Source organism: Phalaenopsis equestris, unplaced genomic scaffold (assembly GCF_001263595.1).
Source record: "Phalaenopsis equestris unplaced genomic scaffold, ASM126359v1 Scaffold000297, whole genome shotgun sequence".
Lineage (NCBI taxonomy): Eukaryota > Viridiplantae > Streptophyta > Magnoliopsida > Asparagales > Orchidaceae > Phalaenopsis > Phalaenopsis equestris.
Window position 1 is genome coordinate 4,041,850 of NW_018164739.1, and position 26,191 is coordinate 4,068,040.

Consider the following 26,191-nt stretch of genomic DNA (forward strand, 5'->3'; position numbering starts at 1 on the left):
TTCCTGAAAAAGACAATTAAATTCAACTGTAAGTTCAACTTAGTAAACAATTATAATTTTAATGTACATTAAATTCATATGCAAATGCTATGTATGAATGATCAAAATAATTTCAGATCATTACTTTATAAAACTGTAAACTTTCACTTTAATTTTTATTCATTTTAGTTTTAATTTAAGTATTTATCATTTTACTTTTTAGGAGTTACAACAAGATTACCGTCATACGCAAATGATTATAAAAAATGTATTCGAAGGTATCTTATATGTATATCCGAATGTACCTCAAAAGTTTGAACCCAAAGACACACATTTACCATTTTCTTTATCGTGCACAATTAAGTCACATCCCTTGCCAATATTATCTATTGGTAATCCTGTATGACTTAACATTTATATTTCATTTCATATCAATATAAAATTTTTTAAAATGCAACTTCATATTTTGGTTATTTTCTTCTCATTTGTGATACATATTTCAGACTTTCAAAACGCAAAACATGAATGGAGTTATTGTTTAAAACTATTTAATAGTAATTATTCCTTTAATAAAATCTTAATGCAATACATAAAAGAAAATAATTACTCACCTTTACCTTAAAAGATGTTTGAAATACTTATCCCTTCACTTCACTTCACTTCATCTCTCTATCGTCCTTTTTAATTCAATTGTTTGATAAAGTAAATTCACTAAAATTAATTCATAAAATTATTGATATGAAATTAACACCCCCGTTAATCAAACTAATTTATATAAGTAATGCATAAAATTTGTAAATCTTTATCGTATATCTCTTTGAATGTCTTGATTCACCTCTTACTCAAAATCCAAGAATTTCTGTCTTCTTCACCCTTTCTAGTTACCTAAAACATAAATTCAAAGAATTATATTATTTGTTTTAATATTAATATGACATTAACATTTACCTTGTAAGTTTTTCAGATCGATCTTCTTCATCGCACACTTAACCAACTTATCCATCGAAGCTGAAATTTTCTACTTGCTTGAGTCCTGGTTTTAATAATTGTTTCCAGTACTACTATATTTTTTTATGAAAAGCCCAAGAGCTGATTTTATTGAAATAGAAAAGGATACATACTGTTGTATGAGAAGAGCCCAAAAGAGGCACTCTACCCATACGATACAAGTACAATAATACCCCAATAAAAAGATACATATATACTCAATAAAATGTAAAACAAATTTAAAACATGCAGAAGACGAGTAGCTAGGGACGAACCAGTTTAGTCCTACATCTTCCTCTAGTTTTAGGAGCGGAATCAGATAACAAACTTTGAAGAGTCGTGCCATTGCCAGGAGTCACCAAAGTATCATCCATTAAGTTGTCAAGTTGGAGTGTGCCCCCAGCCTTCTTTTTCTTCGAGAAGTGTAAACCTCTCATTCTTCATCTGAAGATTGGCTCATGTGATCTTCAATCTGATTTGATGTCAGAACCGTAGTAGGAGGAAAGGCAGTCGTTGCCACCGCGATAGGTTTTAGGGTATATGAAGTGTGAATTGTTATCTCTGCACCTGATGCTTCCTAAATAGGAGCTGCGAGACTATTCTGATTTTCAGTTCGAACATTATCCGTTGTAGTATAGTTAGGAGAAGGGATCCCAAGGGCAAATACCAACTCCTGTCTTGTGGTGATTAAGACTGTCAAAAAAGCTCGTTGATCACGAACAGTTCGTGTTTGGTTCATCAATGAGTTCGTGTTCGATTCGAACAAATTTTGAATAAATTAATAATAATAATATGTTAATATACTATACTATTAATATACTAATATATATATTATCCATTTACATAGCATAAGTTATATAATTAATATAATATATTATTTATATATATTAATATTAGGGACGTCAAACTGGTTCGTCATTTGCAAACAGCTTGTGTTCGGCTCGTTCGTTAAAAAACGAACACGAACAATGACTTCAGTACAATTTCGAACAACAATTTCGAACACGAGCTTATTTCAAACAAACTAAATTTCAAACAAACCGAACACGAATACAAGCTCTGTTTGTTCGTGTTCGGTTCGTTTACACCTTTAGTGGTGATTCTCTCATCAGGTTGGCTGTCATCAGGTTTGTTGGGAGCGCGTTCATGCACATGAGGTGCACTAGTAGTGTGTTACTGTTTTTGATTATTGGTTCTCAACTATGGGTGCAATCTGAAATTTTTCTCTTACGGGTGTCCAAATATCTTGCAGTGCTTGCAGTAGTATGATTTTTATTCTATAATGATTTTTTATCAATAACCATTGTGAGCAGATCCAAACCAGAATATTTTACATCTGGTAGTGTAATATCCCGTTCAATCAAAATCCTCGGAATAGAGAGCCTTGAGAAATGAACTGTAGGTAAGTCTACCTGTAAAGGTTTTCCAAGGATAGTCTCAATTGCATATAAGATAGACAGGTCAAAGAAATAAAACTTGAGTTCAGGTAATAAGAACTAGAGAGGTGCAATTGGGAGTTCTTGAATGGGATCATAATTAGGGGTTCATTTGAGCAATTTCATATGTTTTTCCTCAATTGTGATGAATTTTTTTGAGAAAATTTTCGTTTAATTATCTTCCGTGCTCAGCTATATCATAACATACCTATCGTCGAAATGGCCCACTTGTCGATCCCCAATCAGTTTGAAATCTTTAAAAACCTTTCTGATGATCTCCATCTTAGGACAACCTAATTGGAACTTTCCAACTAGTGTAAATTTTGTATTTTTCTGCATGAGTTGAAATTTCAGCGTTAGAGAAGAAAATTGCTTGTTTGCCCGCCTTTTTCTCTACTTTTTTGATGAGATTGCAATCGTCATTTCCTGCAAACGAATCATGATAAATCTGTGGGAATACCGCGCTATTTACGAGGTGAAAAGGGGAGCTGTGTTTCTGAACCACTGTAGCATAGGAGGGTTCGACGGGATTATCACCGGTGAGGGCGGCGACGTAGGAAATCCCTGAGGCCATTACCGCAGCCAGTGCCAACCTGCAACACAGTGAGAAGCTCAACAAAAAGGGTGTCGAGCGGCTCTGTCACAGACATCAGAGGCAGAGCCGAGCAGACGACGGGTGTCGAGCGGCTTTGTCGCAGTTGAGACGCAGGCAGAAGCAAGACACAGGTGTCGAGCGGCTCTGTCACAGATGAGACGCAGGCAACAAAGACGCGAGATGACTCGAATGGAAGCAGTCGACGCGAGACTACACGACACGAGTAAATTCTGATGCCGAAAGCAACTATATATATATATATATTTTATTTATTTTTTTTTTTGAAAGCCTAAAGGTTGATTTTATTGAAATAGAGAAGATACATAAAGGTTGTATGAGAGGGCTCAATAGAAGCACCCTACCCATATGATACCAAGTACAATAATATCCCAACTAAAATATGTAAGACTAAAAAAATGCAGAAAACAAGTAGCAAAGAAAAAAAAAATAGCGGGGGGATATATATATATATATATATATATATATACACACACATACACACACATGAGCTTATTTTTTTGAAATAGAAAAGATACATAAATGTTTTATGAGAGGGCCCAATAGAGGCACCCTATCTCCTCACCTTAGGCGTGTGAACGAGCCGAACACGAGCGAGCCCGGGCTCAGCTCGTGTTCGTCTCATTTGCTTATGCTCATTTGCTGAGCGAGCCGAACATGAGACGTTCACGAACAAAGAGTCATTTTGACAACACTAATCACGTAGCTATAAGATATTAATGATTGGGGAAAGATTTAAAACATCATTTGATTTGAATTTAATAATTTTTATTCTATTTTCATCATTAATACTTTTAATTGATTATAAATCTTTGTAGCCTTGTAGTCAATTAAATTTTAAGAAAATACTGCTCATCAAAGATATATATATATATAATTAATTAGTAGTATTTCGAGCCAAAACGAGCCGAACACGAGCGAACAAATATTTGTTTGTGTTGTTCGTATTTGACTCGTTAACTTAGCGAACGAGCCGAACACGAGCTGTTAGTGAACAACGAGCCGTTTTGACAACCCTACCTACCCATACGATACTAAGTACAGTAATACCCCAACAAAAAAAGATACATATATACTCAAAAAAATTTAAAACATGCAAAAAACGAGTAGTTAGGGACGAGTCAGTTTAGTCCTGCCTCTTCCTCTAGTTTTATGAGCGGAGCCAGATAATAAACTTTGAAGTGTCGTGCTATTGTCAGGAGTAACCAAAGTATTATCCATTAAGTTTTCAAGTTGGAGTGTTCCCCCAACCTTCTTCTTTCGCCGAGAAGTGTAAACCTGTCATTCTTCATCTGAAGATTGGCTCATGCGATATTCGGTATGATTAGATATTAGAATCGCAGTAGAAGGAAATGCAGTCGTTGCCACAACGACAGGTTCCAGTGTATGTGAAGTGTGAATTGTCACCTCTGCACCTGATACTTTCTGAATAGTAGCTGCGGGACTATCCTGATTTTCGGTCTGAACATAACTTTTTCCATTATTATATATATAATTAAACATGTTCAACTCACCTTAAACATCGACAATCTGCTATACCTCGCACGCGAGCTCTCACTGGATTTGGCTCAGCTTCTCCTCTTCTTCCCTCACGCGAGCACCACAGATCTCGTTCTCCTCCCTCATTTCTTTTGGTTGTGACTCACCTAAACATAGTGCCCACGCTTCTTCCTCCATCCTCCTTCCTCTTTAATCAGGGCTCAGCTTCCCTTCCTTTGGTTACGGCTCAGTCAAACACGATACGCTGCAACAACATTGCCTCCTCCTTTGACTAGGTTTTGGCATCAAAACACGTAAGTGATACACTACTTCTTTTTTCTATTCTTCTTATTCTTCTTCTTCTCTATGGTTAGTCCTACAACTTCTCTCACAGACAAGCCAAAATTTCTGGCTTGAAACATACCCTTCTCTCTTCTTCGATTCTTTTTCTCACTTTTTCTACTCTTTCTTTCGCTCACTTGTTTTGTTTGATTTTGTTAGTTCGAAAGGGATACAACTTTAATGTTGATACACCATCAACAAATTTCAAAGATTCAACACGATTCTTGAGACATGACACAGATTTCGAGACAATCTTTTGAGCAAGAAATCTTTTAATTTTGATTGAAAGTATTCCAGAGTTTAAATTTTAGCAAACTTACAGTCAAACGGATCAGGTCGGCAAGACAAACCCAATGGTACCAAAATCAGTTTAGTTTGTGCCAAATCAAGTTCAGATCAAGCCATTAAACCACTTTTGAAAGTTTTTTTTAGCATATTTGGAAGATTAAATGAATGTCGAATCTGGAGAGCTTATAGTCGAAGAGTCTCGAAAAGACGAATCTAAAGAGCCCAAGGTTGCTCAATTCTGACATCATTAAGACACTCAAATGTTCATCAAATGTCATCTGATCGAGGGAAACTTTCTGAGCCATCTGATCAAAGTGATTCATATTCCTGCATTAATTGTACCCAAAATTCTATAAATAGAGCCCCGACTATCTCATGAGGGAGGAAAAAGAGAACTTAAAGCCTGATGGGAGTCTGAGGCTTGAGAAATAACTTGAAGATTTGAGAATGAGCTCAAGTCCAACACTATTCCTGCCACCGTCAATTGTCGCCGATTGCCTTTGACCACCGAGAACCGCCTTTGACCACCGCTGTGGCCGACTGCCGTCGATCACTGTCGGCTACTGCCGACTATTGCCGACTACTGTCGACCACCTTTGACTAGCCGACTACCGCCTACCACCGCCGATTGTCGTCTACCACCGCCACCTGCCGCTGACCGCAATTGACTACCGCCAACCGTCGTCTAACATCGTCGACTACTGTCGACCGCCGTCGAACACCGCCAAACAACACCTGCCGGCCGCCGCTGATCGTTATCAGTCGCCACCAGTTCCCACAACAAACACATCTGTACATCAATAATATAACTTGGGAAGCCTAGTAACTCTTTTCCGCACGTGGGATTAGTTGTTGTAATTATATTTTTATAGTGGAACTCTTCAACTAGGTCAGACCTCGTGGCTTTTCCTTTTACGGGTTTTCCACGTAAAACTTTTGGTGTTATACCAATTTTCTTCTCTCTTCTGAATGTGTGTTGAATCTTTGTACCACGCTAAGACGATAATTCGCTACTCTACTGTCTCGAATTCTCTAACACGCATTAGTTTGACGTTGTATGTGGGAAACTTCGATCCCACCACTGAAGTGCATTTGCAAAGAGAGGGTAGCTTGTATTTTTGCTCAATTACATACAATTAGATGACCAAAAATAGAAAAGACAATTCTGCATTATACACATACCTTCTTATTTCATATAAAATTAGAAAAAAAATTTAATATGGACTTTGTTGTAGGATTACATTGCACTTTGCAAATGTTTTTGACTCCATTTTGCTTATTGTTGATTATTTTTCAAAGACAACACACTTTATTGCATGCTATATGATAATGGTAAATCATGTAAATGAGGGATTCATGTTGGGTTGGGATTCTAATTTTTAAGGGATTTATGACAGATAAATTTTTTTAATAATAAATATATTTGTAAGGGATAACTCAGAAGTAAATTTGAATTACTTCTTGATTTTATTATAAAATTTGCAGGAATTCTTGTGGAAATTTTACATCAGTAGAAACTAGCAAAAAGACGCTGGAAATCGCCAGAAATTGGCAGATCTTTTTGTGCTTGTAAATCCTTCAATGTTTACCTTTTTAGTATAGTGTTAGGTTAGGTCCTTGGTGGGACCTTATTCTAAATATTAATATTTTCTTTCGTCAGTTCTATTAAGAGGTAGATTGTTATGAGTTTCTTTCATTTTTTTTCATTTGTTATCAGTCGATCTACTTAATTTGCTCGACTCATATAATACATTTGAATTTTCATTTGCTCCAAGCATGCATGATATACATTGTAAATTCCACAAAAGCTTATATGATACTATGATAAGTATAAAATTAGGTGACCTTGAATAAAATAAGGGAGACTTGTTCCTTTTTAAGTTAGCCATAAGAGATTTCTAATTGGACCTCTTGAGAAGTTATTTGTTAAGTAATCTAAATCAGTATAGATTTTTAAGAAAAACTAGTAATGATGCTTAACATTGTACGATAGGTAAGTTCTGGTTGTTTTTATTCCTTTTGTAAGTAGTAACAAATTTTTTCTCAACTCCTTTGCCATCTTGTTGTTTGGCTTCCTCCTTTTAGATCAGATTTTCGAAAACTAGCTCATCACCACATCAAATAAAGGCATTCATGTATCTTTGGTGTATTATAAAAAGCCTTTCTCTACCTGAGAACTCCTAGTTGACTTCTAACTAATTGCAATAATTGAGACCATAACCAAAGATGAATCCTTCAAAGCCTTATCTTGATGTGGGTCATCTCGATCATTATCATCTTTCTAAAATCTATATTCCAACACGTATGACTGCTTGATTGCCTTTTTTATTTTCTTATGAAATATTCTCTTATGGACCCATATATTGTTGGGTCTCCTTAGTTGATTGTATTTTGGTCCCATACTGTCATTTTGTTGCTTGTATACACCATGTAGTGTACTACGGCATGCGAATATTGATAAGGGACATTAGCATTAAACTAGATGATACCATAGTTAACTGACAACAATTGGAAAAACAATTATTATTATAGAAATCAAATAGGAAATCACAATGAACCCACAGAGAAATTTGAAATTGCAAAAATACGACACCAACTCAAACTAGGGTTGGACCCAAGGGTAAAGATAGGCGGCTATGTAGGCAGGAAGGGGGTGACAAGTGGCTGGAGCGGTTTTGGTGGGTGTTGGCGGGATGTGGTGGCAGCAGGGGTTGTAGGGGCAGCTGTGAGGATGCTGGAAAGGTGGTCGCAGTAGGGTGGAGTTTGTGGCTTGAGGGATTTGGATGGGGGGTGGTGGCTGCAGGCTGAGTGCAGCAAGGCGGGAATGGTGGTCGACGGCTGGATCTACTGGAGGACAACATTGAGCGGCTGTCCTAGGTGGCTGGCGGCTGGATCTACCGAAGGACAACAGGGTGGTAGGCGCCTGGTTCTACAGGAGGATAGCAAGGAGCGACTGCCCAGATGGATGCAGCAATGGAGTATGACGGTAACATCGAAGGGGATGATGTTGGATAAGGTAGATGAGGATAATCATCAACTTGGGAGACTTGAATGGAAAAACAGAGATGCCGACGGCTGTCCCAAATAAACTCAAGCAAAAATTTGACCTAAAACAAGACAAAAGCAACATAAATAGTTCTAGGGTAAAACAGCATTGGACCCCCTCTCCCATTAGGAGGGAATTCTTTGCCAGGATAGACCGGCCGGTCTCTCCTATGCTTGGACCGAACCGGTCTAGGCGCAAGGGAGCTCCGCTAGACGCCTTGTGTTCCTAACGTAGTCACTCCTTACCCTTCCCTTAGAAGAAGCCAATTAGCTCGTTTTATCTTCTGTCCACCCTCTTGACCACCATCAAATCTATTTAGTTGCAAATTTTTGACATGCAACATCATCCTTTGGATTTCATGGTCCTTTCTTCTATCCTCTGTCTTGCTTTAATTCCAAGTCAAAATCTTACTTTGAAAATGAATGTTAACAAGTCCTGCCCTGAAACCTTCTTGAATGATCTTGGAGACCCTCCAATCATCTTTAAAACAAACAAAACGTTGATTCTTTTACCTTCTTTAACTATTACTGATTCTTCCCCCTCCATTCCCCTTTTTGTTGACTCAGTTAGTGGTCATTTGTGTGTATATATTTCCTTCTATTCTTTGCAATGATGCTTGATGGCAGAATGATAATCGTCTCTTTAATATTTTGTTATTTTTTGTGTGTTCAACCCTTAGGTGAATGATTATTATGTGCATGAGTTTTTGAAATGGAGAAGGATTTCTAAGGAGTAGGATCATCGTAATGAGCAGCTTACTTTGGAGTGGTCTATGACTCTTCTACTTCAGATGTTCTGATCATCCTTTAAGCTTATCGTTTTCCTTCTTCCTTTCTTAAGACATGGCATCTTGATTGGAACTTACCCCATAGTTATTTCATTATGATTTTGATGATACTAGTAACTCTATTGTAGTTATATAACTTAGCTGGATTGTGGAGTTTGTTGAATCATTAGTAAGCCTATGGTAGTTACGTATTTACCATAAGTGGATTATGGAGTGTTGAATTGTTGGTGTTATTGCCCATACTTTAGCATTTATATTTAGGTTGTATTTGTTCTGCATTAATTAATATTTGTAAACTCTTGTGACATCACTGTTAGCTGTGGCAATTCTGAGATAGTAGACTGTTACAATGTAAAACAAGGTTGAATAGAGTGTGAGAAGATCATTGACAAGACTGGGTGTAACATCTATCAATGACAGGTTTATTAGAAATTAATTTATTTGATTTGAGTGGTAAAATGTGGAGTAGAATATGTAATAGCAAGTTTCAGAATTAATGTGAAACATAACAATAAAACTACAAAGATTGATGGTAACGTTTTTACAAGTCATTAACAAATATTTAAAAATGATGAAGAAAATAAAGCTCGTGTAGATTACACACATAAGCTGATAGTTTTTTCTTTTTATGATTATGATATGAAAACTTTTAGCATGTGCGAATTTCTGCCTGCAGTGACATCTATCTTCATCGTGACAAAAGTTTGATGCCCCAGAACCCATTGGCATGGAGTTCTTGGAATCTTCTTGGGACTACAGAAGAAGGTGTTTGCCTGACATATTGGTTGAATGTGATTCAGGTTTGTGGTGCAATTTCTAGTCTATCTCTTAATTGACTTATATATGGTAGGAATCTATTGGAGAAAATGGACAATGGAAAAGGTTTGCATGCAATTTAAGCTTTGTTATCCAGAATATTACGTTTAATTGTTCCTCTTTCAAATGATTTTTCAGAACCTGGGATCCACTTCCCTTCCATTTCTTGTGACTCTCAACCCATCTTTTACTCCAAAGCATAAGATACTTAAGTGGACTACAAGTCATCCCATACCCTCAGTTGCAGCCTCAAAAGCCACTCTTGAGCTTCACAAGATCCAGGGTAAAAGGAGGATCTGGTTCTGTGGGGCATATCAAGGTACATTATTTTCTCTTATGGGGTATCCAAGCAGGATTAAAAATTTCTTTTGTTAGCATGTTGCATTTCAAATATGTATTCTTGAACCGCTTTTCATTGCAGCTTAAGATGTTTTTATTTAATATAATTTTGTGCACGTAAGAAGGCTATGTGCTTAGATAACATAACCAGGTTGATTCATTTTAAAATGCTCGGTGAAACAATCAAATAAGCTTGGGAATGCTTTGGATGCGTAGCTATTGTCAAAATATGCTGCAGCTTCTCAAGCTTCTGTTCCGCCTGACTTTTTTAGGAACACTGACAGTAGCCTGCTTGCTTCTTCTGTTATGATACATTGTAATGTTGCCGAGTAATGCTGTCATTATTCTCTCAATATATTGCATTTTCACATGCTTTTATTTCACAAAGTTTCTAGTGCCATTTCTGTTTGGTTACATTTTAATGATGAAAACTAATGAAATGGTTGAGGCTGACGAGAATGAGAACATGCAGATGAATATGTGGGAAAATTATAAATGATGATGGATATATTGGAAAATTAGGAATGATGGATTTAGAAATTATTGTTCAAGGACTATTGGAGTTGCATCTACTGAAGATAAATAAAGATGGCGAGTTGCAACTGGACAGTAGAGATGTGGGTTGGGGTTTGAACGTTCTTGGGAGAAGAAATGGAAAGCTGAAAGAGATAGGAAGCGAGAAGTCGAGTGAACTGAAAGGAGAGGAAACAAATAGTTAGAAGCTGAAGAGAGGAAGAGGGAACGAAAAATCGATCAAATTGAAGATGAGGCAAAGAATTAGGGAATCCAAAGGTTACTTCAACCTATAGAAGGGACGTGAGGGATGCGGTGGGAGACCAACTTACTTTGGAGCTGAGCAACTAGCGAAGGAGAGGAGAACGGCCCGGGAGAAGCCCTAGTCGACGACGACGCCTCAGGAAGTATTGGCTTCAGGGTTCAGCTGTGGAGGGACGATGATCGTCATCCTGACGTGATTGAATAAATTGAAGAGGAAGTCGCAGAGGAGATGACGTGCGATTCTGTGCGATCGAGCCGAAGAAGAAAGAGAAGGGACAGAGTGTGCGGGAGCCTAGGTCGAGCCGAGTCTTTGGAAGAGGTATGACAGTTTTTTTATTAAGTAATATAATAATAATAATAATAGTAGTAATAATAATAATAATATAATATATATTATTTGAGTAAAAAAATAAGCATAATAAAATAATGAAAATTTGATAAATAAATAAAAATAAAAAATTAGTAGTCCACTTAATATAATAAATAAATTAAATTTATATCGTGTTAGGATTCCAATTTAGAAAAGTCGTCGTTGGGCAAAACCTTATAGAATTAAGCATAACCGATGTGAGTTCTTTTACTTCTAAATTATGGTACTAAAGTTTTTCTTCAAAATCACTCGCATTAGAATGTTATTAGTGAAGATATATTGTTACTGTAACTAAAATATGATTATTCGGGCTTATTATTCAATTTGATCATCAATAAATGGATGTGAATGATTTGCATTAGTTATATGTATTTATGACACATGCATGTTATAAAAGAAAGATATTGGATGATATTTAGAACTTAAACAAAATAATCTATATTATGCTTGCATGTGGATGCTTGGCAATGATGGAACATAACTTTGTTAATACTAGTGAGGGAACACCAATGTATTCGTGCACGTAAATGAAAAAAATGTATTGATATTGAAGTAATAATTTTTAGATGGTGCTTTCTGTGATGGTTGTATGATAAATGGTATTGATATAGATCCATTGCATATCATATCAAAGATTTATATTAATTTATAAAGAAACTTAACTGACATGCATATTGTTCTTTTTTCTTGTATTGTTTTAGTTTAGAAGTGTGAGTATTCATTAGTTTTGTTTAGCTCACTGTTATTTTAACTATCTTTTAATATGAATAATAGACGTGAAAATATTTGTAGACGATGGGGACAACCGGTAACGATATAATTTTAAATTATACCTCTTTAATTAATTTATAAAAGCTCTTCCATCTGTTAAATTGAATGTTAATATAAAAAATTTAATTCACACAATTCGAACGTCTATATCCGCCTTGGTTAAATCGAAGCCTCGGGCTGGGTCATGATAAACGTGGTATCAGTGTTTGTTTATAAGAAGATTATTATCCATTGAATGTGCCAATAGGATAACTATAAACAAAATTTAATAATTATAAAAATTAATGATAACCTAAAGTAATAATTATTATTCATTCAGATAGTAACATACACTCAAAATTTTAGAAGAAGAAAATCTGATAAAAATGAAGTACAATCTACTACTAATGTGAACACGAATGTCCTCACCCACATATTGGCGACGATGACTCAGTTGATTGAGAAGTCCAAATCGCAACCTATTGGAAATGATACTGTCGCTTTAGATAAATGCTTGACGATATTATAAGATCTGCATCCACCATTGTTCAAAGGAACTGAAGTCCCGATTGATGCAGAGAATTGACTAATAATGGTAGAAAAGTTACTAGATAACATGACTTGTTCAGATGAAACAATAGTACCATTGACGATATTTGCGCTGGATGGACAAGCCGAAAGGTGGTGGCGTGGGCAGCATCATGATAGGTTAAAGGACATACCAATTCTATGATAAGTTGGGAAGAGTTCGTGAACCTTTTTAGAGAATGGTTCATACCAATATTCACTGATGACAGATGCAGAACAAATTCATCAAGTTGAGGCAAATAGAGAAGACAACCATTTTGTTTGAAGTAGAGTTCACTGCATGTCAAGGTATGCGTCACAGTTGATCGCTACTGCAGAAATAAAATATTAAAGATTTTTTTCGGGATTAAAAGATTCTATCAGATAACCGTTGGTACTTTTAGGAATCGATGTATTAGTGAAACGAGCTAGAAGAGGCTGATCGACTATCCGCTCACTCAAAAGCGTAAGGAGATGCAAAATTGGAAAACTACAGAAAACATTTAGATCCAATGAGAAGAAGTCTAAGAATAATTTAGGTGGAGTTAATAGAAATACGACTCAGAGTACTGGAGTCACTTGTACCAATGCGAAAGACAACATAAATGTGAATGTTTGATAGGCTCTAACACATGTTATTGGTGTCGTCAACCTAATTATATAGCAAGATAATTTCCATCTCTTGGTCAAAAGATCACTGAAGATTAGAAATCCGGTGGACCTCCTTCACAGATGTATGTAGGCAGGCAGAAAAAAGATAGATTCAATAGCCTCAACTCCTACTTAAGGTTAACCAAGACAACCGGTTTGACCTCAAATATATTCCCTCTCATAGTGAGCATGAAGAATCTACTGGTGTTGAAGGTGATGAGGTCTGATGAGTTTGTGTTGTTTTTCCTAGCATATTTCCTTGTTTCAGTAACTTCGTATTATTATCCGAAGTATAGTTGAGTCGCCTTTTATCGAGTTTTATGTTTTGGTGATTACTTTCATCTTAATGAATGACCCCTAATTACATGGATAGCTAATATTGATTTGCCTAAGGTTTGTTTATAAATTTTGAGCATGAAATTTTTGTAAGTGGGGAAAATTGTAACGTATTTGAGAGAAAAATGGAAAGCCGAAGGAAATAGGAAGTGAGGAGTCAATGTAGGGGGAAGAATAATGCTTAATAGAGGTTTTGTGTTATAATAATTTTGCTTCATGATTTGTCACTCCAAGAATTTGGCCATTGGGGAATTTATGGGCTTTGATAATCACAGTAATTTAATGATATTCTTTCGGATCAGGCCACCCAGTTAGAGGGCCCTAATAATTACTAGTTTTTTTTATGATTTCATTTGGTAGCTAAATCACATGTTCAAAGGACACATTTCATGTCCTTATTGACATGAGATGTTTGAGATTGAACATAGATATATGCTTAATACGATATTAACTCTTTGTAAGCTAAAGTTAAATCTTAAACTTGTCACCATCAACAAACTATTGTGGAGTATTGATGAATTATTTATTCCACTCTTAGGGTTGTATATTTTGCTTGAATATTTTTAGATTTTATAACTTTGTGTTTTTCATTTTTTTTTTTGGATTTGAGTCAAAAATAATATGCGTTAGGATTTGTTGCCCATTTCATTATAGAAGTTTTCTCCAATTAAAATTTTCTGTCAATGTGGCTATTATTAGGTTATGATGTTTGAATCATTTGCATGTGAAATTAAGACCTTAATTTTGAAAGAAAACTTCTCTAGTTATGTATATGATAAATGTGACCATAGTAAGGGTCATTTGATTTAATAAATTTGAGTGTTTTGAATCTTAATGACTATGCTACGTGTTTGTAGACTATTAGGAATCATGTTTTCATATGGTATGCGTCTATATAAATGTTTGTTGCATTACAAAACTTGTCACATTTGATTTAATAAATTTGAGTGTTTTGAATCTTATCGACTATGCTACGTGTTTGTAGACTATCAGGAATCATGTTTTCATATGGTATACGTCTATATAAATGTTTTTTGCATTACAAAACTTGTCTACTCTTCTCATGTGTAGATGATTGGGTCTAAAGGTTGAATTTTTAGCTTGCCGTACTAGCACAGTATGGGAGATTACTTTTTTTGAATTAAATTTTTTAATAAAAAATTTTGAAGACTATATGTCAATGAAAAATAATAAATCTTATGCAAAATTCAAGGTTGTGTGTTAGTCATCAATTTACTTGATTAGGTAGAAAATAAAGTTTTGAGCATCATCTTTTAATTAATGTCGTGATAATCCCCTAATGAGTATAAATTTTGTCAACTCCATCAAGGAAGACTAGATTTTGAAACGACGGGACTTATAACTCTGGTTTATTAACAGAGTGACATCCTTACAATCTCGCACAACCCCTATCTGTTTTGACTTCTAGCTTCCCTCTCATCCAATCTACTCAACTTCACGCTTGATACATGTTGTTCTTGGATTTTAGAGAAAACATGGGTTGAATAGGAGTTAAAAGATTGTGTTGGATTTATTGTTGTCATTTTTTTATACATGTTTTGACTACTATGGTCCCTCTAACAACCCTAACCAACCACCCCCGCCGACAAACCGAATTTGTCTACGGTCTCTTTCATTTATCCCTTTCTCTAAATCTCTTCCTCACTTTTTCCATCGAAAGAGTTGTAAAGAAAAAAGAGAAAAAGAGAAGATTGAAAAGGAAAACAGGAAAATTGTGTATTTGAATTTCTTCAAATTCATTTTTTATCTTGTTGTCATTGTCACTGTCTTGTGCATAACTTTTAAAAACTCTCAACATTTTATTTGCTATTTCGTAGCATGAAAAGTGGAACTCATGCTTGTTTTTCTTAATAGGATGAATGGAACTTGTATGTAACAATCATGATGGAACAGATAATCTATATGCAGTTTTTTTAATATGATAATGAAATCATGTTGCGTTGCAAAATTTCTTTTTCGGGTGGCTCATATACTCTTTTAATGGTGTGATGGGGAGAATATTTATGCATGTTTTTGTTTCCATGATAAGAGAAAAGACCGGACAACAAAGTATCTTAAATATTTAATTGCTCGAGACTTAATTTGTGAGAGTACCCGTCTATGTGCAGTTTCAGCTTAGGTTGTGCCAAAGAAGAAGGATTATTTATTCTATCAGGATAGACTTTAAAAGGTCATATGTGTTTTGAAGTTATCTGAAATGGACAAAAGCATAATTTTTGCAATGAGACTGCCTTAATCATTGCAAGGAGGTGATTTTCTTATGCTACTCGTAGATCAATTTCAGAATCTTCCAGAGAACTTGAAGAAATCTCTCCTAGCCAGTGAGAATGGTACATGAGCGTCTACAAAAATTACGGGTTCACAACTCCTGTGATTCCGACGAGCGGAGGATTTGTTATGCCGAACAGTAGGATTCGACAATCTCGTAATATTAGACAGGCCCATGATCGTGGGTTTGAGGGAAATGGCGTTGATTTTCTATTTAAGCATATCTTTTATTCTTTTTTTATTTCTTTCCTTATTCGCTATTTCTAATTAGATTTTTCAATAAGGGGAATGATTTATGTGCTGCTATTCTATGGTTTGAGGAGACTTTTAATTTGGTTTATGTTATATGGAGATGTTTTCTTTTGGTTTTCCTAATTGGAGTGTTATATCTTTGGATTTATTTAAGGTGGTGTGTCTATTGCTGATAGGATCAAAGTGGTGATCTCTCCCGAATGTTTGGAGGCATCCTTTGTCGTTCAACTCGTAGCCAAATACTATTTGCGGTAGGAAAACTACTTTTATCAGTTTTGATTTGTTGTCCTGCCATTGTCCACTCCGCAATCTCAGCTAACACCCCTTCTCGACATCCATGCCCCACCATTTCATGGCTTTCCTTACTGTTTTTAGTTGGGATAGCTGCTGAATATTGCTGATCCTCCAAATTTCGCCAGTAATTTCATTTCCTTACTATTCTTTTATCTCATCCCCCTCAAACCCACTTCCAAACATCTTCTTGGAGCCCCCCCTAGATTGGTGTCAGGTGAATTATAAATTGCATTTGGTAAGATACAAAAGTCTTTGTTAGCTAAAATCGATTTAAAATTATCTTTCAAGACAGACATCCATCTTAGTCTACACGGTCCTCTTGAACGACATAATACACCTTTTTTTAAAAATCATTTGGTCAAGTTGGGCCAACTGTTTTTGCTAACTAAGTAAAATTAGGTCCATGAACTTGTGGCGGCATAATTATGAGATCTTAACTATGTTCATTATTATTCCCTCTATGAGCCACTTTAAAAGCTAATGACAATTATTTTCTCAATCCTAAAATCTAAACTATTGCTTTTGTAAGTTATGCATTCAACGCTTGCTAGCTAGCCGTAATCAAATTTTCTTTTATGGGAAACTTAAAACTAGATCACAATTTCATCATAAAATGAGAGAAATTGTTAAACACTATCTTTTTTGCAATCCAATACGCCTTTTAGAAATTTGATATGGAACTACTCTTATAAAAGTCCTTGGTGCAAAATTTTGAAGCCCACATAAGGCACACTCAATATTGCATGAAACCTTTTATTAGATAATGTTGACTTAAAATTTACCAACATAAAAAGCTTTTTTCTTTTGGTCTATGACGCGGGCGTAAGTCTCCCACATGGCAATAGGAATGAACTAGCTCTGGGTCAATTTGACTAAAATTCCCGAGAGCAAGAAGACTCTTTTTTTCTTGAATTTTCCTCCCAATTGGAGTAGGGCCCACTCTTAATTATCCTCTTCTTATATATTTGTACTTTTGTTGTTCTAGGGTTAGTTTTTCGTGTGTTTTATTTTTGGACAGCCGTCGACTTCTTTGATTCCCTTCTAGGGTTGTATCCTAGTGTTTCAGGTGGTGCTTAGGCTGTAGTGTTTATTTTCCTTATCTCTTTCTGCATCTCTCTTGCTTCGCTGCCACGTCTTCCTCCTCACCGCAACTTTTTCAACAATCATTCTTTTGCTGTTGTTCATACAATTACTCGTTGTCCAGCTATTTTCCTTGCTATCGTAGCCCTAGGACAGTCCTCCTTTGGCTTGTCCGCAGTCCCATGCCTTCTCTGATGCTACCACCGTCAATCCTGCTCGACGCCGTCCGAAAACATTCGTTCCTGGTTTTTTTGGGCTATTCCAGCCATCCAACCATCTGTTTCTCTAATTCTAGCCTACTGCCCTTGCCGCAATTTCTCCCCTTTGTTGCCGACATCCTCCTCACTTGCTACCGCAACCCAAAACGGTCCTTTTCAGCCAGTTTGCTTCTATGCTCCTTGCTGCCGACACTCAACCTGTCCTTTTGCTGTTCTACCACCGTCAATCCTGCTCGACGCCGTCCGAAAACATTCGTTCCTGTTTTTTTTCGGCTATTCCAGCCATCCAACCATCTGTTTCTCTAATTCTAGCCTAATGCCCTTGCCGCAATTTCTCCCCTTTGCTGCCGACGTCCTCCTCACTTGCTACCGCAACCCAAAACGATCCTTTCCGGCCAGTTTGCTTCTATGCTCCTTGCTGCCGACACTCAGCCTGTCCTTTTGCTGTTCTAATCACCCACAACCCATTTCAGCCACGTACCTCCGCTCCTCGACCACCTAGCCGATCTCTACCACCCATGGATCGACACTTAGTGTGAGTTTTTGTTATGTTTGTTGTAATTTTTCCTTTCAAGTGTGTTTGATTGTAACTATTATTTTCTTTTAGTGATACTATTTGATTTTTCTATTATGGTTTGGGTTAACTCCAGTATTGTTTGGTATGAGAACTAGCATAATCCTTATCAACCTTCCATAGATTTTATTCTGTTTTTCCACCTTCCTTGACCTAAAACCTGAATCATGTTACCGCCGAGACATTTGCCTGAATCTAATCAGGAATCCACCATGGATGACATATAACGACTACTCTGTCTAATACTACATTGACTCAATGTGATTGAGGAAAGAATCTAGGCAGGATCACTGTCGATCGTATTGGTGAAATCCGTGAAGGAGAGCAAAAGAAACACTTGAATCCCTTCGGTAGGCACGATTCCAGTGGAGTAGAAGACAAATCACAATGCTTTGGGGTACAATACCAGGGAGGCCTAGAGCTGGAGTGCCTTTTTCAAGGTATAGAGATGGGTGTCTGTTGGAGGATACATAGGTGATATTTTTGTTAGAGGGCAGAGATGAGATGCCCGTTAGACGACACTGAGTTGAGATGCCTGTTAGACGAGACGTCTGTTAGAGGAAACAAAGATGAGATGCCTGTTAGAGGATACAGAGATGGAGTGCCTATTAAAAAATACATATATGTTGTGCTTCTTAGAGGATACAGAGATGGAGTGCCTATTCAAAAATACATATATGCTGTGCTTCTTAGAGGATATATAAATCTTGGAATGAAGGTTGACCTATCGGACTTCGATGGGATAATGGATCCAGATGATTTTCTCAAGCAGATGCAAACTGTTGAGAATATCTTTAAATAAAAGGAGGTACTCGATGATAAATAAGTGAAACTCACCGGTATTAAGCTAAAGAATAATGCTTCTTTGTGATTGGAGAACCTAAAGAGGGAGTGACAAAGAGGAGAACGAGACAAAATCACTTTTTAGGAGAAGATGAGCTAGAGATGCAGTGATGATACCTAACCCAGCCCTACCTCTAGGATATTTTCTTGAAACTCCACTACCCGCAACAAAAGGAGCTCTCACTGGTGTACACGACATACGTTTTTGTACCTTAAATTGTAGTGTTAATTTAAGGAGCCAACGAAACACAGCATAGCTAGATACTTGGAGGCTTGAAGGCCGCCATCAATAATGTGTACAGATGCAACCTAATTGGACACTAAGGGACATGCAGACTTTAGCATTGAAAGTAGATAGATAACAAAATTAGAGCAGATAACTACCATCAATCAACAACCGCCCATAGTTGGAGACCTCGGGAGGACCATGCTTCAGGGAGTGGAGCAGACTGGTCAAGAGCAGGATAGAGCCACTCCGAGTGAGAAGAAGCCCGATAAGAGTAGCACTATCATTATAATCCAAATCAAGAAATCTTCAGTGGTCCTGGTTTTGGGCACATGCTTCCATTTGTTCGACAAGCCGATTCATGTCTTTCATCAAGCAGGGTGCAGTGGAGGAACTTGGTGACGTCGAGGCAGCTGAAAAATAGGGTGAGGAGTACCATCTTCCACCGGATGAGAATGAAATGCTTGTGATTCTACAGGTCCTACAAACTGAGGCTATGAGGGATCAGCAGCGGCTTCGCCACAACATATTCTACACTCGTTGCACTGTGAAAGGAAATGTATGTAGCCTCATCATCAATAAAAGGAGTAGCATGAATGTGGTGTCTACATATATGTTTGACAAATTGAACTTCACGACTCAGAGACATTCCCAACCTTATTCTTTAACGTGTTTGAAGGAGAACATGGTCAACTTTGGCAAAGGTGTCTCTTGGAATTTTTGATTGGGAGTGAATTGTTGGATCAGGTTTGGTGTGATGTGATCCCATGGATGTCTTCCACATTTTTCTTGGGAGATTGTGGCAGTGTGATCATAGGACTCATCATGTCAGTTCAAAAACACCTACTCCTTCGAAGATGGCAGATGCATCATCCTTCTACTTTTACGAAGTCTGAGATCACATGTGCCCTTTCCAGTCGAGAAGCGTTGAGAGGATCAATCCTAGTGATGACACGGTGTCACGAGGGAGAAGAGCCAGGGGATTTAGACAATCCTCGGCTTAGATCTGGTTGAACCAACCTTGGGTTGCTTTTGGAGAAGTTAGTGGAATACATTTGACAGTGAATCCCTGTTTAGCTCTGCAGTGTACCCCCAGATAGTTGGGCCGATATAGATGTTTACGCACAACTGGGGAAAAATCCTTCGGTGCTTTGCAGAATAGCCTCGGATTGTAGTCGAACACCCTCCATCCCATGGAGATTACAAAATCTTTATTACTTTCAATGTACAGGCAGAAACTTCGAAGCTCCCCCAACCTTGGGAGACTGACGTGGACGTATGTCTCCCGCACAAAAGTAAGAGGGAGCAGACTATAGGGGCCGATTCGACTATGAATTCCTGAGAGCTAGAAGATTTTTTTATCTTTGGATTTGCCTCCCAATTGAAGTGGATATCATTTCTAATTATCCTTTTATTATATATTTGTATTTGTATTTTTTTTTTTTGTTATGGCCTTATTTTTTTGTGTGTTTTGTATCATGACAGCCGTCATCGTATTTTATATTCTATGAGGGCTGTATCTTAGGGTTTCAGGTGGTGTTTTGGCTGTACATTGATCTCTAAGTGGTGATTATCTTCTCTATTCTTTTCAACATCCCTCTCTTTGGTACCACGCCTTCTCCTTGCTGCAACCACATGACTACTGTCCTTTTGCTGTTCTTTCTGCAGTTCTTCACTGTCCAACAATTCTCCTCGCCTCCACTGCCCTAGGACAGTTCTCTTGAGCAGTCCCGCACCTTCCTTGCCTCTTCCGTCGTCATTCTCGCTTGTCGCTGCCGCTTGAAAACAGTCGTTTCTGATTGTTTTCTGCTGTTATAGCTTCCCGACCACCTGTTTCTCTCACTCTTGCCTGTTGCCCTTGCTACAACTCACCTTCGCTGTCGGCATCCTCCTCCCTTACAACATTCGCTGTTGTCCGACCCCTCTATGCCGCCGCCACTCTTCCAGCTTTTTTGCCATTGTCCATTACTATTCTTTCTAGTCAATTCGCTGTTGTCCCTCCCCTCTATGTTGTTGCCACCCTTTCAGCTCCTCCTTTTGTTGTCCCAACCACTCACAACCCATTTCAACCACTTAGCCGAGTTGCACAACCCATCTTTATAATTTCCCCTTTCAAATGTGTTTGATTGTGACCACCTACTTGTTTTCAATAATAATTTTTATTTTTTCTATTGTGGTTTGTGTTAACTCCGGTATCACCTTTATTGACAAAGATTCTTTGTTAGGTTGGGCTGATTGCTTATGCTAAGTAACTCAGAGTTTATGATAACCCGAGATGACAAACTTAGAAATTCTTGATTATGTTTAACTTCATTCCGCCTGCTTTAAGCCAACAACAATGTATCTTTCTTTCTTCTAATTCATATTGTAAATTGTTCTTAGAGAATATTGATTAGCTTTAATTGGAAGTTTTCATTTAGCATATAGAAGGATAATTAATTATTGGGATATATGCTTTTGAGATATCTCAAACTAAATCATAAATACCTGCAATTTGAAAAAAAATAATCTGGTTAGGGTCATGTTTATTATCCACTGTACATTTCTGAAAAGTTAACTCGCAATCACTCTAATATCAATGAGAGTTAGGTGGGTGTTTTTAAAGGCTATACAGTAATGGACAAGTTTTTGATGTAACTCAGGCTATTGGTATAGTGAAATTATTGGATGAATTTTCATGCATGGAATCTAAATATTTTAATATCTAAATATGATGTGAGGATTAGTAAGAAGGGAGAAAGATGTTAGGAGTTTGCTCTAGAAAGGGAAATGAAAGTGAAAAATGTGGAATAAATTTAAGTAAACATAATGCCAATTTTTAATTAATTTAATTAAAACACATTTTTCAGCAACTTTGGATGTGTGACAAAGACGAGCCGCTAGCTTCCCCCTCTGCTTGTACCGTACCAACTACTCGCAAGTCCCACCGTCACCCTTCCTTGGCATAGACCAGCCGCTCAATCCATCTTCTATCCACCCCAGTCGCTCGCGGCTTCCGCCGACCACTCCAGTGACCACCCATCTCCTTCCCAAGTTCATTCCAGTTGATCGAGCACCTCTCTGGAGCTTCTCACTCACCTATGACCATATTCCTACCGCCACCAGTAGGCCGCCGATTTATTTCCTTGTGCCCCCACAGTTGCTCTAAACGATTCCTCCATTCGCCGAATCTGTTGGTCGTTTATGTTTGTTTTTTTTATATACTTGTATTTTAAATGCCCGCATTCGCCTTGTTATATGTCATTATTTGTACGGTTGTACCGTTTTGAAGTCAACAATAAATATGTGTCATTCGCGTTGTGATTTAGGTTAGCTACGTTATCAAAAGAAGTGTCACCAAATTCTGTATAAAATTTTATGCGAACATGTTAAAAAAGTGCTCTTGTATGATATAGCTTCCATGAAGCTTTTAGCGAAAGTTTTTGTGCAAAATAATTCCATTTAACCATATTTAAATTCATTCATTTAATTTTCTTAATACCCTAAGGGCTTGTTTGATATCATTGTTACACATTAATCATCACCACATATGAAATTTAACATATCATTGTAGCTAAAATATTACTATTGCATCTGTATTACCTTGCACACCTAAATTGGTCTGTTAGGAGATTTAATACTACCAAACTTTTATGCTAATTAGCCTTGGCTCAAGCAACGTACGCATTAGTTTCCATCTTAGTGGTCTTAGATACCAATCTTAATGGACACGATTATGGCGAGTTTCTCCAAGTACACATAGATATTTAACATTTGTTATTGGTCTTCTGCTTACCTTGTATTCATAACTGGCATTGTGCCCACCTTTATCATTGTTTTTGTCTTAAACCCATTTAATAAAATGTAGGATAAATTTGTTCTCGAGTAATATCGTCCTCTTCTAAAGAATTTAAATTTTGGATGTTCACATATAATTTTAATGCCTTCAAAAGACTTTAATAAGCATATTGTAGTTTCCACAATGCAAAATGGTAAGAAAAGTATGCAGTTCAAATTTATATATCAAGCGCATTAATGACTGAATTATATTTGTAGATCTCTTCCAATTTAAACCTTCAAAAGAAATAAAGAAAGAAAGAAAAAAAACCTTTTTCTATTTGTTAGATATTTATCCTGGTATTTTCTTATGTTTGGCAGATAATACATCTTTTCTAATGGAGCATTGTAACCTTTTTTTTGTGTAATTTTTGACAGGCTACGGCTTCCACGAAGATGGGCTAAAGGTAATTTACAAATTATTTAATAAAATAAAATTGAAACTTTGATGTCTGTTTTATCATGAAAGTTAACCGTAGAGAAATTTCTAGCTCATTATCTTTTGTTGTATCTTCCAGGCTGGATCAACTGTTGCTAAGAACATGCTAGGGAAGGAGGTAAAACTTCTGAAAAACCCAAAGCAAATGGTACTTTCTTTGATGGAAGTTGGAGCAAGGCTGGTAGTGGTTAAATTTTTGGAACGTTTTGTCTCTACTGGTGCTTTAACGTAAGTCTAAAATTTTCTTAGCTTAGTTATTATCAAGTAATTTTATCTAGAAATAAAAAAAACAGATTTTTTTACCACTAGATCATATACATCTTTCAGAAAATGAATAAAAAATCTTTTTGACTTATTTTAAAATGAATTGCTTAGATCCATTAGATGGGGTATGTTTTAAGGAATTCTCACCTGATCTTATTTTGCGGAGTTTTGGTGTCATTTATTGTGTTTTTCTGTCAGTTTAGATGACTGTTTTCCTTTGTCCTTTTCTCATGTATATAATATACTCGAAAAAAACGTTTTGTTTTCTTTCTCGTAAATGAACAATACTAGCTGGTGGTAACTTAAATGGATTTTTTTTCAACCAATTTTTCCATGGATACTCAAGCAACTAATGAATAAAATCGAAGTTAACATGTGGCAGAAAGTATTTTTTGTTTTTGTGAAACTGCAGGTGCAGACATTGTGTTAAACAAATAACTACCACTTGTTAGCAGAGTTTCTTGCTTCACGTTATGTAAATATTTTTTAAGTAGCCACTGGTCAGCTGGTTTCATTGCTTGGAACTAATTTTATATAGTTTTTTAAACAACTACTTAGCCTCCAATTAGCAAAGCTCCTTTCTAGGAACTGATTTCAAATTGTTTAATTGTCATGATTAGAGAACTCATGCCTATGTTATTTTAAATCTTTTTTCCAGAAAATATGCCAATACAATATATAACTTTAGTTGTGAACTTGTTAAAACTGAAAACGTTTTCATCAGTTAGTACTCGGTCTATATATAAGTATGAATGAAATCCAAGCATTGGCTTCCTTATTGGATTTGTATGCGATAAAATTCTTGAATGGATGATAAGGTTTAGTTTCTTATTGGATTTGATATTAGTATACCATTTATGAAATTGGATTGCTATTTTTGAACGAGAAACCTCAACAAAATTGTAAAACTTTCTCACTTACATTCTGGATGGAGAGATCAACCAAAAATAGTCAATCAGTAGGGATGGTTTTGAGATAATTGAGCTTGAGGTATTCTATGATGAACCTACATTAATATGTAGGGCTTGATTGCTTAAGTAATATGATATGTGGCGAATGCCTAAGAGAGTTTTTGGATAAAGTTTTGATAGGAGAAGAAGAGGGAAAAAGATTAGGTTGAATTTATATTGTCTTGCCAGATGATCATGCTAAAGATCATCTTGCTCCTTACTTCTGATACCAATGCTAGAGAGAGCTTAGCTGGCTGAATTCTATAAAGAGAGCATAAGGCTGACTATAATGTGTGTGAGGAAGAGAGAGAGTGATACCATAGATAACCCAAGCAATAATAAGCAAACACATATTATTACTGAAAAAGCCAATAGGCGGCTACAAATTGATATACGGAAAGGTGAAAACAACAACAAACATAATACACAACTCAACTAGATTCTATCCCAACGTGGTGGTGATCGGTTATGCGGGAGGGAAAGGTGAGATGCTGCGATTGGTGGCTTGGAAGTGGCTGTGCGGCTGCAGTGGGAAGGCAGAGGGGAGCTAGTGGGGTGGTAGGGATGCTGGCAGCTCTGGAAGAAGGTGAAGCAAACAACAACCAAGGAGGGAAGGCGGCTAGCCGCAGGAAGAGGGAAGGCTGTAGGAGAAATCAAAGTTGCAGTCCTTGGGGCGGCTGCAACAGTTACAGGGATGGTGTTAGCAGAGGGAAGTCTGTGGAGGAGGGAAAAGTCAATGATAGGAGTGTGAGTCATGCTGATTCATGAGCCGGCTTGAGCTCGACTCGATAGGCGGCTGGTGAACTGAGCTTGATGAGCTAACAAGCTAAGCTCAAACTAGCCTCGATTCGACTCATTAGCTTGTGAGCCGGCACGTTTAAAAAAAAAATATTAGTATAATTATATTAAATTTGAAGATTTTTTCTTTAAAAGTATTACAAATCTTTAAAAAGTAATATTTGTATTTTATATTAAGTGACTTCTTCTCATCTATCTTTTATTTGCTCATTCTATATGTTTGTTTATTAGATCACTACCTTAAATTAATCTTATTTTCTCTCCTTTATGATAAATAAGCTAGCTCATAGGCCAATTCGAACTCTTTAACTTAAAGCTCAAGCTTCATAAACTTAATCAAGCTCAAGTTCAAGCCGTGGGGTTTACACTCCTTGTTGAGGATAATCACTACCTTGGAATGAGATATAGCCGAAGCACCACTCTCCCTTGGATATAACCCTGGAAATGAACACAGAAGATCCATACAGTGTCTTGACAAAAAACATATGCAAAAATTTCACTAAAACACAACAAATAACATATATATATATATATATAGCATAGACACACACACACAATCGGAGGGAAATACAAATCAACATAACA

General features: G+C 36.7%; 1 protein-coding gene across 1 annotated transcript in view; it reads left to right on the forward strand.

Moving 5' to 3' along the window:
- The window catches only part of LOC110025272, a 123,376-nt gene that overhangs the window by 37,805 nt on the left and 59,380 nt on the right, over positions 1-26,191 (forward strand). Inside the window, exons 8-11 of the mRNA XM_020725668.1 lie at positions 9,634-9,757; positions 9,912-10,092; positions 23,534-23,562; positions 23,674-23,822. Of these exons, the coding sequence (XP_020581327.1) occupies positions 9,634-9,757; positions 9,912-10,092; positions 23,534-23,562; positions 23,674-23,822 (483 nt within the window). The remainder of the gene's footprint in view (positions 1-9,633; positions 9,758-9,911; positions 10,093-23,533; positions 23,563-23,673; positions 23,823-26,191) is intronic.